General features: G+C 30.4%; 1 protein-coding gene across 5 annotated transcripts in view; it reads right to left on the bottom strand.

The window, feature by feature from the left end:
- The window catches only part of sky (GTPase-activating protein skywalker), a 29,735-nt gene that overhangs the window by 8,901 nt on the left and 3,622 nt on the right, over positions 1 to 17,212 (bottom strand). For 4 of the 5 annotated variants that reach the window (XM_018546078.1, XM_018546077.1, XM_018546079.1 and 1 more), the window contains exons 2-7: positions 6,244 to 6,713; positions 5,590 to 5,778; positions 3,661 to 3,785; positions 2,058 to 2,204; positions 1,101 to 1,235; positions 141 to 359 (exon numbers count right to left, since the gene is read on the bottom strand). In XM_018546078.1, coding sequence (XP_018401580.1) covers positions 141 to 359; positions 1,101 to 1,235; positions 2,058 to 2,204; positions 3,661 to 3,785; positions 5,590 to 5,778; positions 6,244 to 6,610 — 1,182 coding nt within the window. In that variant the 5' untranslated portion in view covers positions 6,611 to 6,713. Of the gene's footprint in view, positions 1 to 140; positions 360 to 1,100; positions 1,236 to 2,057; positions 2,205 to 3,660; positions 3,786 to 5,589; positions 5,779 to 6,243; positions 6,714 to 17,212 lie in introns of those variants that run through there. The other variant, XM_018546076.1, reaches the window with a different exon arrangement.

Genomic DNA, 17,212 nt, shown 5'->3' with positions numbered 1-17,212 from the left:
AACTTTAATCTATAAATTTTATTTGTCAAGTTAAATTATAAAATGTCTAGAAACCTTAATAATCAGCAAATTTTTATTAATAAATTGAAATAAATATGAAATTGAGATAAGAAAAAGGAATAGATAGATAAATAACGTACTTCTCTTATTGTGAGTGTGTGTGACATCATCTGAATGTTGACTTGGGACTGACTGGTGGGTAGGTTGTCTGTCGAACGTGACCTGGCCAAGGATCGGGATCCTGTCAGGACGCTCTTGCTCTTAAGAGCCATTTCCGTCCGCAGAAATACTCGCGATATATATGCTGAGCTAAGTCCACGTATCCCAAAAGCGGTGCGTAAAAATTTAGCAGGTGTCACCTGTGAAAATTGATGAATTATTTTCAATAGCGTTTCTCACAATTAAATCCTTGTAAGATAAAATATCAAGTAAGAGATACATAAAAATGTAACTTAAAGTTTATTATAAATATAAACTTTTAAATAAAATATTATACATATGTATGTATTTAAATAGACACATTTAAATCATTATTTTGTTTCATATTTAAATTTTTTGTTAAGGGATGTATAGTATATCACATCTCAAAACAATATGAAAAATATAAAAATTTCATAGACTGTTTTAGTATTACGTCTAAATATCTGTGAAAAATTTGAGTACAATTCTTTTATTAGTTTAAAAATTATTTTTTGTTAGTCTTAATTCTTATACACATACTGATCAAATAATAATAAATATTCGTGCAAAAATTTATTTAGATCCACTTATTTATTTACATATTATAGACTTAAAAGTACAGAAAAATACGATTATTTTATTGTATAACACCCATTATAAATCAAATCATTTGTTTTGTTTTTTGCCAATATTATCAAAATTTTTTAAATGATATTGATATCAGCTTATTTTGCCTGATTGATTGATATTTTTAGCTGATATAGTATATCTAAAACATCCTTAAATAAAAATATAACATTTACCTCACTTTTGTTATCTATTATAATATTGTATATTAATTTCTTTGTGCTTTTCAAAATTTATTTCTTATGTTACAATTATTCCGTTGAACACAATTTATTTTAGATTTTGTTACTCACTGGCATTTGTCTGCAGAACTTTGATAGAGCGGCATCTATCCCATTCTTCGAAATCTCATTCATCCATTCGGAATTCTGTGGCGAAGAATGCTTATAAAATAATAAAACTATAGCCATAGCTACCCGATAAAAGACCTGAAAAGAAAACAATTTAATTACATTAATTATTAAAACAGTACTTTTTATAATAAATTGCATATATATCCAAAAAGAACGAATTTGATGCAATATATAGGTAATGCTCAAAAATGTTTGCAAAACAACTTTTCGCTGGCATTGAGTCAAACGTCAAATTTAACATTTGTCCTATACCTAGAATATAAGTGCATTGCTCAGTACACATAACACGCGGTTGATCTTTATCTGTCGGTTGGGTAAACGCCAATTTTTCTCGCACTCTCATATGTACGGTAGATGGACGGTTTCACGTGCTGCTCTTCGACTGGTTCCTCGAATGCATAGTAAGAAGCAAAGTTCGGAATTTTCCGGTTGGCGGACGGTTCAAACCAGTTTGGACTCAGAATTCACGATAGTCGAATGATTCTAACAATTCTTCAAACTTCCTTCTCGAAGTTTAAATTATTCGAATATTTATACTTTGCATAAATGTCTATCATAAAATAAAGACTACAAAAATATACATTTGCTTCACTTTCTAATTTGTAATTTAATGTATACTATAAAGAAGTGAGTATCTCCTTATGTCTTTGATCGTTTTTTTTTTGCAATAAATATTATATTTTAATATCTAAACGATTTAAATAACTATTTAAACTTTTAAATATTACACATTGTTCGAATAATTTGATCAACTGAGTGTCAACTATATGAATTGTTTAAATTTGAAGCTTAAGCTTTTAATTATTTAATAAGGCAAACACTATGTATGAATTTAATATAATCTATAAAAAATATTTATAAAGTTATATAGCGATCATATCTAAAGTATAAACCCACCTTAATGCCTTCATGAAGAAAACAGTCCATAACCCTGACTAGATGTTGAAATGGAAGAAGTTGAAGAATCCACCAGATCCAGTCCATGTAGATTCTTTCTGCTCTTGAACCGGAGCAATGCCTCGCTAAATGTACAGCAGCTGATTTCTTAAAATTGTGATATCGAAAAATGTATAATACCATTACATATATATTGTACTATATATATGTATATTTATACACACGCACAACACATGCACACACCCACATCGCTAGAATCTATTATTGTTTGTAATTTTTTGATTAGCAAAAATTTTATGTTTTAAGCTCATATCTCTTTTATACAATTTCAGTGAATATATATCTGGAATAATATCAATTTAAAGAAAGATAGATATATAGATAAAGAAGTTTATTCTATTCATGAGATAACGTGTTGAGGCAATGAAAAATACAAGATAATCACGTAAAATATTATAAGCCATTTTCTCCGAAAATGACAAAGATAACAACAAATTTTTTTTCGTCTTTTAAAATTTTTTAAGATTATTTTTATTTAATAAATAGAATAACTCTCTATATGCTCTTCCCCTTCCAATGTATTTTTGAAAATTTGTTTGAATCAATAAAATAATTTTTTTCAAATTTGAATCCAATTATTATTTAAACATAATTCAATTATTGTTAAGTTAAATTTTAATATATAAATCGTGAAAAAGATTTCTATGTAAGAAAAATAATAATGATTATGATATAAAGTTATTTTAAATGTATAATACATGTATTTAAATATCTAATATAAAATTGATAAAATATATTTCAATTACAATTAGACGATAGATTTATAGGACATGCAAAAAAACGTAAATAAAACTGCAGTTATAAATTAATGACTAACACGAATTTGGTGCACAGTTGTATATGACACAACTAATCAAAGTGGTGGAGGATATCAAAAGTCATCGACTAAAGAGTAACTTCAATAGAGATTGAAATCAGTTTCGAGATTCACAATCAATCATATTTATATCAATTGATTCTTACATTAATCGTAATTATTTGTATCATTAAATCTGATTAATCTTAATAAAATATCTATTAGGCATATCCGATTAATAAACTTATAAACAAATAATACTTATTTTTATTATTTTTATCATTTTATTTTATTTTATTTGTTTTATATGTAAAATAAATATTTAAGATGAGGGTTTAGAGACAATAGGAGCAAATTATTTAATTATATTTAGTTACATTTGACGAAACATGTAGGACTTATTACCGTCATATATATAGTAGTCTGTATTTAGAACGCGTTTTTATTAATAAAAGCGCGCTTTTATCTCTGAAATTCTATAGTATGCGTAACGTAAACTATAGCATGTTAGAGTGCTAACATCGTTGTAAGCGCGTTTTGAATACGAGCTAGTACCTTTTTATGTTTGTCTAAAGTTTATTACATCGTTTTTTATAAGAATTTCTGCGTAATAATTTCCGCGTTTGACTTCTATATATCCGTTTATCTTTTAATTTATTTGAATTGTCAAGCGTTTGTTATTAATCTTATATATTTAATTTGAAATCGAAAATTTAGGAATTATTTGTAATTTTTAATGTTACTTACAACATGTTTCTTAGTAATTTGTTCTACCGTTTTCCACGTAACTTCATAAAGAAGTTTGGTTTGCGTGATGAACATTTTCTCTTTGGCAGCTACCAAAGTAGCCATACAGTGGTAACATTCCTCCTCTGAAAAATAACATTCTCAAAATAACATAAGTAGCGATCCACATTAGAAGTAAACAAAATTCTTACCATAAATTTGCTTATTTTAGATCTTAACTTTTATTGAATTAAAAGATATATAAACCATAATGTACAAATAACTGTCAAGTAGAAATAATGCTATAACTTATGAACATTATTCATAAACTATTCTAAGTAACTAAATGACTAATTGATAAATAATATTTTTATCCATCATTGTGTCAAATAAATTGAAAATACAGAATAACATTTTTCAATTTAATTGTTCACTGTTTCTAGAAAAAAATAAAAATTGAAAATTAAGTTGAATGTAGACACATATTCTACTATTTTATACTTTTTTTTTTACTATTAATTATTAAAAAATAAATAATCGTGATAGGGAGTTCTCATGATTTTTGAAAAATATAACATTTTATAATTTATATATATATATCTTTAACTGCAATGTTCAAATAATTTTTAAACGCAAATTATGCAAGAAAATAAATAATAAAGTATTGCAATATTTGAAATGCCGAAGACGGTCCGGATACGACCGAGCTCTCCCGAACACGTTGTGACGTCACACTGCAACAACGAAACCACAATTCTTCAGCAGGAAATTAATTTATTTAAAAAATGAGCAAATAAAACACATACAAAACGTGTTTTGTACCTTTGTGTAAAAGTACGACAATTAAAACACCAGGAAAATTGTTTTTTTTATGTGCCTCAAGCTGAAAATGTGAGAAAAGTGTTTTAAAAGTGCACATCGTATTGATGAACCAGGAAAATGGAATTATTTTTGTTGTGAAGATCATTTCGATGTAGGTATTATATAAAATATGTTTTTTATTCTTTAATATTATAAATTTGTAAAAATATTAATTATGTTCGTAAAAATATCCAACATAACCTAAAACGTAAGCTAAAACATTGAATGTTAAATGTAAAGGTATTTTGGGAATTTGTAAAATTATTACATCTAAAGAGTTGCTTTTATTCCTCGAACTTCTGGAGCATTATATCGCTCATCATTAACAATGTATTCCCAAACCATAAATACCGTTATTTTCGGTAAGTTTGTCGAATCGGCTTTAATAAAACTTGGATCTAGTTCGTTTGACATTTTAATTTTGAAATTTATATAAAGAATTTTTAAGAGTTAATTTTGCTTTGACCACAGTATATATATCCTTACACTGTGCTTTGACTTTCAACATAAGCAGCCGATTGCAGACGGTTTACTACAGTGTGACGTCACGCACTTGTCAGCCAATCAAAATCGTTTTCTCAAATTTCAAATATTATTAAACTTTATTTTAGTTTTTTAGTACCTATCCATTGCTAAAAATTACAAATTTTATTATACATAAATTTATAATAATGCATATTTCCATAATAAACAAAAAAAAATGTATTATTTTTTTTATAGGAACTCCCTATTACAATATCCCTAGACACTTTCGAGCACAACAACGGTAACACAAGTTGCGTTCCAATGCTGTAATCATTGACATAACGTTACACATCTATATTAATTCCGAGAGCTACTAGTCGGCTGTGTAAGTTTGTATTTTCTAGTGATAATTAAACAGTTACTAACCGCGGCTATAAACAAAAGACGAAAACAAAGGAAAAATAGAAATGCAGTTTCCATCACTACTACGAATTAAAAAATACTAAGATATGAGCACTGAAAAATAAACCAAACTTTACCCGAAAGTAAAAAATTTCTATAATTTTTCACGTATCAAATTATTATTACGTTAAGTTATTGTTGATTTAATTTAGTGATATTTACCTGGCACAAAATGCAAGAGAAGCGCAGTTAACGGATAAAGAGATGGGCTGTATGTAATGTCAGGACAAGCATATCCTAATACAGATACGATTCTGTCCGCCACGTTTCTGCCCTTTCTCGTCAAATTGTAAGACAAGCAATGTGTACTATCGACAAATGGCGGTAGCATGATTGATTTTTCTGGTAATTCTGCAAACAAAATATTTTGACGTTTATATTACATTAAGTCTGTTCTGTGATTAAATTTGAAAGTGGAAAAGAAAATTTTAGTGTAGTCCAGTGTAACGACGAAAAAAAATTATTTTCCAAAAGTATCGCGATATACGAAAATACTATATAATGTACGTTATATATTATATAATATACGTATATTGTATCTATAGTTTCGCATATACAATATAGATTTAAGAATATAGATCTATATTGATTACGTCTTTCGTATTTTTTTAATAATTACATATTTGGATTTAGTGCTTCCATAAGTGTTTCTAAGTTGAGAACGTTATAGGTAAATGTATAATTATATATATAATATCTTATAAAATCTCACTACTCTTTATTTTGTATATGATCTTTTTGTAATCAATACAAATAAACTTATAATAAAAACACAAGTCGAAGATTCACATATATATATTAAATGTGTTTATTAACCTGTCGTTCCAAAAACCTGGTTAACCATATCCCAGTAGAATCCGTCGAGCATGTTCTTGCCGTGCGCGTGCTGATCGCAGAGCGCCGGCCAGAGCTGCGTCCTGATGCCGTTGTTAAGTGGCCAGGCGTTCTCCCGTATGATCAGCTTCACCTCCCGCTTCCTGCCGGCCTGCAGCAATGTGTTTACTTCAGCGAAAGTCTTCAGTGTCTGTTTCTTGCTGGTGGGTGATTCCGGCTGGATGACAATGTTGCTGGTGTCGACATGCGGTGGGAACGCGTCGTCGATGTCGGTGACGTTCGTCGCCTCCTCCTCGACCACCGACAGCGTGTTCGGCGAATTGTCCATCGGGGAGGCAGTCACTAACATCGCTTAACAACTACGGCACGAGATTCTTCATGGCGGCCACTCCGGCGATTTTTCACGCACCTGCTGCTGTTTACGTCATATCTTGGGACGTTTCAATTTTCATCTGAGACAAAGAAGATTGAAATGTATAAGTGGACAATTTCGAAAACTTTTGAAGTAGATGGATAAATATTGTAGGATTTTGGAGTGTTATCAGTAAATTTATTTTACAATTAATGAAATGAAAGCAATTTGATAATATCTTGTTGAAAAAATGTAAAAATATTATATATTTCATTTATATGTATAGTATTTTATTTATATCACCACATACAATAAAACTGTTATACTCTTTATATACTTCGTTTTTTTACACTTTCTTCTGCTTTCTGGTATGTTTTTCCACTATTCTAAATTTATCATTTGATTTTCATATTTATGTAGATAACATGTGTATAAGATAAAAATATTATTTACATAAATAAAAATTTAAAAGAGTCGTCTTTTCATCGGCATAATATAAAGATAATTTTTATTTAAAAAAAGAAAGAAAATTTAATAAAATATAGAATGCAATAGAATATTCAAGATTAAAATATACATTTTTGTTTGTATCTCTTGAACTACAAAAAATGTGTTAGTAACATACATATACAACTTATATTTAATAAGACACGCACGCACGCACGCACGCGCACACACACACACAGATATTTATTTTAGGATGCAGTTTTTCAAATTTATTGTCACAATAACTCGCGAACATACTGAAATGGTGAAATAAATCAAAGCTCATTTTGTTCTTAACACAAATTGCTGCGTCTGTCACACAAACCAACAAAATTTTTTTTTAAATTATATTTAAAACACGTTATAATAAATGAGTATTTTACTTCTCCGCCATAACAGATTCCTTTAATCATGATCCTAATTTTGTTTCATTTTATACGAAACACATATATACTTATAGAGACTATAATTTCTAGACGATATGCGTTTCTTAGAGCGACTGTGATTACCTCAATCAGTGACTAATTTGTCAAATAATACCTATAGCGTTTTATTAACATGAACAAAATTATATATATTGATTTTTTTTATTTAACATGAAGAGAAAGATCGATTTGGGGATAGTGAATTATACATATAATTAGAAATTTTATTGTGAGCAAAATTTTGTTAGTTGAATTAATCGCCAATTAAATTAATCAGGGCTTAATCGAACTAATCATTGTTAGAACAATCATTTTCAAAAGAACGACTGATTCTCGGATTGATTTTACTTTAAAACAATTAAAACCAATTAGGACGGATTTAACAGGCAGTGCTATAATGGTTCAACCCTTTCCTCGCTTGCTCTACGACACAATTAAACACGGTCGAGTAACGCACGTGATTGAGGCATTGCTCGAATCTCGTAAATTCGTGTAAGCTCCAAGATAATGTTTTAGTGCTTATTATGCACATCTGTCGGTATCCCTCTTGACGTCGTCATCGCTCACTCGCCAGCGGGTAACCGAAATCAATTGTCTCGTTGTAAGGGTGCCAGCGTAAACAAGTGTACGTATATAGAACACCACGTGCTTTCTTCTTTTTTTCGTTCTTTTTCCTCACGCTACAAGTGGCACACACGGGGTCATGAGTGCCTGACACAAGAATCTTGTCAAGGCATATTTGGGACGCATGCTTGCGTTAATTTCATATAACATAATAAAATATAAAATATCAACAAATATTATGTATTTTAAATAGAAGATTGATAGAACTGTTAAATAAGAAAAAAAATTTAGATGGACGGTGGGTTGATGAGAGTTAAGCCTGGTCTACAATAAGTTGCAAACACAACGTCGCCAATTGCAATGCTTCGCAACAGCCAATTAGAAGCGTTAATAGTAGTTCAATAGTAATTAGTCATGCTTTTGATTGGCTGTTACGAAGCATTACGATTGGCAACAATGTGTTTGCAACTTATTATAAATTAGGCTTTAGATAATCAGCCCTTCTATCTAATCATTTTTTAATAACATATTACTTATTATTATAAGAAATTGTTTTATTGCGGAATAACTACGAATGAATATTTATTTAGAAGAAGGTAGGTATGCCTCAAATACATACTTCGATATTTGTGCAAACTCATGTGTTAAGGGATTTACAGGCAGGTGTGTCCATTACACGTGCTAGTAATTATGAAAATGGCCTAAAGAAAAAATGTAGAAAAGGTAGATTTGTCACTATAACTTCGTGTTTCATCGATTTACATTACAATTATAGAGAATTTTAAATTAAAAAAAAAAATTATTTTAAAAATAGTTAAAAATTGAAACGCTTAACGGCTTTAATAGTTACCGTTGAACAAACTTCAGTTAAACACACGTTTATTTTGACAGCGGTTTAAGCCGCTTGTTCTCTGGCAAACTTGTGTAGATCCAATTATATTTTCATTATATGTATATATCTATCCGACTAGCGTGATGATGAAGGAAAGATATAAACACATATAATGATTTGTTATCGTATATTTCTTCTGCCAATTTCTCATGAATATTTTAAAATTCTACAAACATCAAAAATTGAAAATTGCAAAGAAAAAACTAGAATTCTGACAAAAATTATAAGTAAACATAATTTGGATAATCATAAGATATAAATATATGTGTTTGCTTTTAACTAGTTTTTAAATAAAATTCAATATCTTTTGTGATCATAAGTCATTTTTAAGATTTATTGTAAATTTTAAAAATGGTCATTTGAGATATCAGAGGTGTCATATTTCTTAACAATTTTACTACTCGTAAAATTTTTCAATTGCAAAAAAGATTAGGATAAGCAGGTATTATAGTCATACATATATAGACTGTATTTTTCCAATTATTGCTAAATAGTGCTTTTTGTAGTTATTTTCAAAAATACAATATTTAGTAGTTTATGTGTGTACATTATTTAAAATAACAATATCATGAATTTATAGGGGAGAATGTCCTAAATCGGACCTTTTTAATTTAAATAAATACGGTTAAGCAGATTTGCGTGCTATTAATGTAAAGTCCTTATAAGACACAGAACATGTGACGACAGCAGTTTGGCAGTACTCTGTATAAATAATGTTCATAGAATAGATGCAAATATGTATTTTCGGCTATCATGCGAAAATTGTTTTAAAACAAGAAAATCATTGTAAATCATTATTTAAAAGATGTTAAAAATTTGAACAGTAATTAATTTAAGATAATTAAAGAGTGTAGAATTTAAAAATATCAAGTGTTTTGTGATTACTTTTACGGTTTATTGTAAAATTTGTTCCAATCGTTCGAAAGAACCCGTGTCCAAATCGGACTCATACAAAACACACTAAAAAGACGAGTAAGCCAGCTAATTCTCAACGAAGAAGGAAAGTTCGCTACAACATGGTTGTGATCGACCAGCCAGATCTGGTCTAAGAAACACTAAAATATCATGTGTCATCAGATGCAGATTGATGGTATCTTTATTGATTTTAATTCTAATAATATAAACTGTATTTTTATCTTTGAGTCTTAAATTGCTCGTTTTTACTCAATACTAACAAAAATTAATTAAAATATTAAAAAATTTTATCTAAAAGTTCATAAAAATAGGAGAGGTCTAAAATGAGTTCCAAATCGGAAAATGCATTTCTTCTATTTTGAGTGTTTTCTCTTTAATTTTGATAATATATTTATTATTTCAAATTTCATAAAGTGCTGTACAAAATATTGTTAAAAAATATATGTATATAAACAGAATTAAAAGTATATTCTGCATTTTAAAAACCTATAGCCATCTTACCTCAGTTTATCCTACATTGTAGGAGTATCAATGTATTTTGGGAAATATTTTTTTTATTACGTAATAAAATTTTCTTTTAATACGTGCCAACGCAAAAGTAAAGCAAAAAAATGTCTCAAAACGACATGAGTATATGACTTAGGCTACTGTTATGATCGCTCATCATAACTGTCATAATCGCTCATTGTGACTGCTGGTAGGAACATTTATATTTTGATCGATTAATTTAATATCTCACGCACGACTTTGCGCGACAATCAATTTTTTTGTTTTATATTTAACCTTCTTCGAAAGTTCGTACATGTCAAACACGTATACACACACGCACGCACACACGCACACATACATGTATTACGTATATAATATACAGCTGTCAAACTGTCAGGAAGAGAGTAGTTCTGAGTCATGATATAGGAATATTTATAGCAATTTTGGTGCTACCGGCACCGCTAATAAACGTTACATTAAATGAAGTTGTATAAAAGTGAACATTCTAGCCAACGAAAAATTATCAAAAGCGACTCTGACCAAATTTAATTAGTGATTAATTCGACAGAATTAACCGGTAGAATTGTTCATCCAAAGTAAAATTTTTAACTACCATATACAGATCGCGCTAATTTAATCTTCTTTCATTCTTCATATATTACTAACAAAAACTTGATAATTTTATACATTATATAAATTATTGAATAATTTATTCTATATATATGTTACTTTTAATAAAATAATATATTTATTAGTTAATCGATTATACATTATCAAGTTCTAATTTTTACACTGTTTTGTTAATATGAATAAAATAATTAACTTTTAAGTTGCGTTTCAAGACCGAAAAATTGTTCGGTGCGCAGTTTAAAAGACTACATACGTATAGTATATAAATTCACACCGAATTATAAAACCATCTAAGATCCAGTTCGAACGTTAAAGGTAATTTCTTATTGGTTGTGTTTCTCACATGTACGGTCCCATATGATTTAATAATTAACTTTTGTCTGACATATTGAAAAGAAAGATTAAATCAGAAATGTTGACTAATTCTTTCGGTTGAATTAATCCAGTTAAGTTAATTAGGATTTAATAAAAGAGAGAGAGACATCGTTCATTAAAAAAAAATTATATTATCATGTTTAATAATCATGTAAAATAAAATAATTGTTATTTGATTTCAAATAACTTTCGAATAATCGCGAGATAAAATTGCAAAATTTATAATTGTGTGTATCGAAAAAAATATGTCATCTTGCCCGTAAAAAAAACTTCAGCCATTGACCTGCCATCAGACACGCGAACGGCTCAAGCGGAGACAATGAATACATAATATGACATATAATTAACACGAGGGAGCTGTCGCTAATAATAAAACGGCTCGGCCAGATGCGAAAGCGAGCTGCTATAATCTCGGTGTACTTAACAGTTATTAATAAAAAGCGCACGTTATCTCCCGGCCAATAACATACGTTCAGTGCTTATCAACACACCATGTGCTACTTGTGAGTTTTACACACACACACACACACACACACACACACATACGCGCGCGCACGAACACACATAACAAATACACTTACAGTGATGCCTGTAAAGAAATTTTACGGTATTTTCTTAATTACTTCAAAATAACACTCAAATATGACGCAAGGGCAAAATTTATAATGTAGTTTCGAAACACATTGAGTATTAATCTTCGTTCGTGCTCGTAGATGCGCAGAAGTGAAATATTTTGCTTATCTGCGTGACATACATGCGGATCAAAGCACTTTTCAGCACTGCATTCAGGTTCTTATCGGCCCTTCTCTTATTACTGCCATATTACAATAAAAGGATATTTTTCATATTCTATATATTTTTTTATTTTGTTTCTTTTTCGTCCTATTTAAAAATCGTACAGGTATTTTGTGTGTGTGTGTGTGTGTGTGTGGGGAACATAATAAATATTGAAGGTAGTAAATCCACGTTAAATTCTCTCTAAAACCAATGCTAATGTTAAATAATCTGTAGTTGAAAAAGAGTAGCAATTTTTTAGGACATCCCGTATATATAGAATACGCGAGCTTGCAGTTGCTGCCGTAGATAAATATTATTGCAAGTCCCGAGCGCTCCGAACCACTTGATAGTATAAATACATCGCATCAAAGGCGGAGGCAAAGGCAAACGCGCACGCATTGCATTGTCGAATACACAAAATAAAACGGGGTGCCTATTTGCTATGCGTTTCCCTCACGATGCTTACATCCTCACCCAAATTTTGCATAGAAAAACATGTTAAAACATCACGTTTCTCGGAAAAACGATAAAACAGATGATTTATGTTCCGTCATTCCGTATTTCCGCCGATTGATCCAAATCGATCGTGTGTATGGCACTTGTCATTTTGCACATGCACAGAAAATACAAAGCAGTGGATGAGATTAACACCAGAAGGAAAGTGATTAAAAGTAAAATGAACAATAAGCGGAGTCTGTAAACAATGCTGTGTGGAATCGTCATAGAAGAAATATAGATAAATATCAGATAAAAATAATCTTTCCTTTTTTTATATAATCTGTTTGTGTTATTGCAACATGCATTATATGTATAAATATTATAAATTATCCAAATAAATGTATACATTTTTTAAAAAGAATAAAAATCACAATTATTTTGAGAATTTCTTTCCAGCAATATTTAACATTCAAAGTCTAAAAAATAAATAATAAAAATATTACTAACATACTGCAGTTAATTATTTCATAGACTCTAAAAGGTGAAATTTGAGTCTACACAAGTTTTAAAGCTTATATTTTACCGATGGTCTCTTTTGATCTAAAACATTATACGGATATCTTGAAACCTCTTGAATCAGATACACTTTGCAGTACAGGAAAATCGCTTTACGGTATTTATAAATTATTTTGAAATATTATAGCAAGATTTGAAATGTTGTAGCAACATACACATCATCTTCTCACGTGGAACAAAGTTCAAAATCTAAGGGCCATGGCACATAAAAAAATTTAAGCAGTAAGACGTAAGCAGCAGCAAATCCAATATGTTAATTTTCTTACTGTTTATATTTTTTTGCTATGACTCCAACCCTGGCCTAATAATTACTCAGCCCAATAATTACTGATTTTGTTTTCTAATATAAGCTACGTGTATTTAGGCCGCGGTCTATATACCCAAAGATGCATTCAGGGAAACATTATTAGCGCTATTTGTGTCATTTTAGCCTTATTTTATAGTGTATCTAACGAAAATTCGCGTTTAACTCGCTTCGAAAGAATGAATAACAACTTTCCGAAACCAGAAACGACCCACGCTTAATTTAAAATGAAGCTAACTGAGAAATTTCATTTTGCACAATGCATCGCAAGATCAAGGTCGTTAGCGAGATTTAACATTCTACGTATAAATAGCTAAAAAATCCTAGAGATAAAAGGCGTGTGCTTTCTAGACGGTGGTGTGTGCCTCGCAGTATCTCGTGCGGTGACTATACATCATGGAAGAGCGCGTCGGGTGAAGTGAGCAATAAACAACGAGCAGTAGCGTGCAACGCAACGGCGGTCGCGCGCGATTACGCAATACCATGTAATTTCAGTGCGAAATCCAAACGGTTGGGATTCGGCCGCTGAGAAATTTCGCAAGTGCCAAAAGGCGCGCTCGCGCGACGCGTCTCGGCGTTTGACCTTGGCTCCGACAATTCCGCGAGGATCATCATTCTACTTCTCGTGGATTTGTACACGCTGAATAATTCATCAACGGGAACAGCAGCGTTAGCTCTACCAGCTCGACTAATGAAGTGTCGTACGCAATTCGCGCTAAACTCCCCTCGCGAGAGGATTAATAATATTTATTATAGAGTTCATGTTGAACTAGAGGTTGAAAGAAAGAGTAAATTTTATATTTTTATAAGAAAACAACGAAATGCACAAAAATCCTATATGGACGATTTCGATTGTCGAATGAATAAGTACTGATTAAATTAACTGGAGTTCAAATCAGAATTCTGATTATAATTTAACTGGCGATTATAACAACCGATAAAATCGCTAAAATTCTAATATATAATTCACAGTAAAATTTCGAATTTAATGAAATATGAGAAATTTCTATATTCAAAGTTCAAAGCGGATGCTTCAATATTTATGTGCAAATTTATATACATATTTGATTCTGCAAACTACGAGCAAAAAATTGTTTCCGGCCTTGAAACGTTATTATAAGAATCAGAGTAGTAATATCACTTATTAAATTGACAAGCAATTTAATAATTTTTAGTGCTAATAAGCATCTTTATAAGAATTAATATTAATAATTAGATGTTAATGAGAATCTTAAAATCGGCGAATAATTTATTGTGAAAAATATTAATATTCTTGTAAAGATACGTTAGCGTTAAAAAAATATTAAATTGTTTGTCATAAGTGATATTGCTCAAGATGTGCGAAAATGAAGATGGAAAAAAATTTTGGCGCGCAAAATCAAATATGTATATCAGGAGACGCGGTAGTGTCTCCGACCATGTTCAAAAACTGAAAGACACTACATAAATTTATGCAGAAAAATTTAAGCACTAACATAAGATCTGCTTTAATCCGAATTTAGGGATTCTTATGTTTAATTAAATTTATTTTCATCGGTGTAAATTCGTATCATTTCTAATATGTGATTGGTTATTCCTCTTCATGTCCATTTGTAGCAATAAATTAGTTATAATCTCGGTTTAACTCACTCTTTATTTTTATTCTAGTGTCAGAAAAAAAGTAAAAACTAATTTAAGTCGAGATTAAAGCCGAGTTAACCTAGATTGATAGAAATGAACTAAGTTTTAAAGTTAATCTAAGTTAAAAATAAATTGATTTCTTTGTTTTTTTATGTGTTAAAGAACAAAGAAATTATTAATAATTTTTTATTAATTTAAGATATTTATTAATCTAAGATCCAGCTAAATCGTTAACGATATTATTTCTTATTGGTTGTGTTTCTCACATGTAGGTATGGCTCTATGGGATTTAATATTTAATAATTTTTTCTATTCTATAATAAAAAATAAATACTATTTGTTAAATTAACCGGAGCTTAACCGCAGTCAGCGAAAACGTGTATTCACATGTTAGAGGTACAAATAGGGTCATAAATTCATTAACGCGTAAAGTTGCACATATATTCGCGGCGCGTACTTCCTGCCTAAATGTTCGCATCGTGATTGTAATCATTTAAACTCCAACGATTTAAACTTTATCTCATAGATTAGAAGCAAAAGGCTCATATTTCGTAATTTGACGTATCAATGTTTGACGAATAATAATAAATAATAATATAATAAATAATATTCTGAAAAATGTTTTTTAAAGAATTAAGATGATTAAACATTTAAACAGGAAGCACGTGCTCCGAATGTCTGATATGCGTGCAAATTCGTATAGTATTTATATAATAGCTCCATGTGGTGTGTGCGTGTAGGTGTATCGAAATTATTCGTATCGCTAAAGAATTTTAAAAAGATTGTAAAGGATTCAAATCGTGCATATAATGTAGTGTATAGTAGTTCGTTTCCCTTCTCAGTTATATTGCTAATAATACATCTTGTATATGCACGTACGACTACATACATTAACCATGTCCGGTTTGCTTGCACTCGGCGACCAATTTCTTTGCAGTGCCTAAGAAATGCATTTTTTTCGTTTACGTATTTAATTTGCATGGTTTAATAGCTTCATGCTCCGCAAAGAATGGAAAGACCCGACGAGTCGGTTACCGATGAGGTGTCCTTGTGAACGCGATGGATAACTATTAACACACGTGGTTGTACATATGAGACCGATTGAGAGATCGGTCGGTTAATCCATCGCAAGTAACGTAGCTTCACGCAATCCGAGCACCAACGACGGAATAAAATTCTCATTTCTTTGACGCGAGTTGTTAGGGAACAGGGCAAAACATTCAATGACAGTTTTTTACCTCGAAATAAGATGCAAGGTTGATTGTAGTGTTCGGACAAATGCGTAAAGCGAAATCCAGAGTTAAACTGTCGAATCCGTTTTTGTGGATTAATGACTGGTGATCAAAGCGGCAAGATAAATTAATAACATCCAACGTCACGACCATTTTTTTGTTTTTCTAATGGTACGTTTAGAATTACTTATCCTTTGGAAATAAAGCTGCAGATATCGTTTAAGTTTGATATCAAAGCATAATAAATATCGATATTCGGCATAGATTTATCGATACAGGTCTATGAATTTTTTGTTTTACAAATAAAAAAGTCAGAATTTTTGATTCTGTTATTCTGTCCCCAAATTATAACTTATATGCTGGTATTCAATTAAATAAGGGCCAAAACTATTTTGAAATATTCAGTTCAGTTTTTCTCGAATTTTCTTCTCATCAAAAGAAAATTTTGAAGGTATTTAATATAGATAATGTGTATTCGTTAACGCAACGTATACTTTTATCCATCTCTCATCCGGTTGATGAGCGGAATAGTAGAGATAAAAGAAAAAAATTCATCTGCGGAAACTGTAGCGCGTGACTTCTTTTACATCCGGTACATGAAAGTGCTAAATGGCCATTACTAAACGTCAAGAGCGTGAAACGACTCATCAACGTTAGAGCAACAGCCCTAGTATCGTTCCTCTCTGTCTCGTTGTACCTATAAACGAAAGTCCCTGAAACGAAAACTGCCTACTTCCGAGCAATAAAGACCAATGCCGTAATCATCGTGATTTAACGACATTGACTCGACCACTGGGAGTTGTCATATAAATGAAATAATGTTTTCATATCGAATCTCCCGATCTTCGAAAGAACATATTCATCATTTCAAAGCGT

This window comes from Cyphomyrmex costatus, unplaced genomic scaffold (genome assembly GCF_001594065.2).
Source record: "Cyphomyrmex costatus isolate MS0001 unplaced genomic scaffold, Ccosl1.0 scaffold51, whole genome shotgun sequence".
NCBI lineage: Eukaryota > Metazoa > Arthropoda > Insecta > Hymenoptera > Formicidae > Cyphomyrmex > Cyphomyrmex costatus.
Note: the sequence above shows the minus strand (reverse complement) of the source record. Positions and strands in the feature narration are given on the sequence as shown.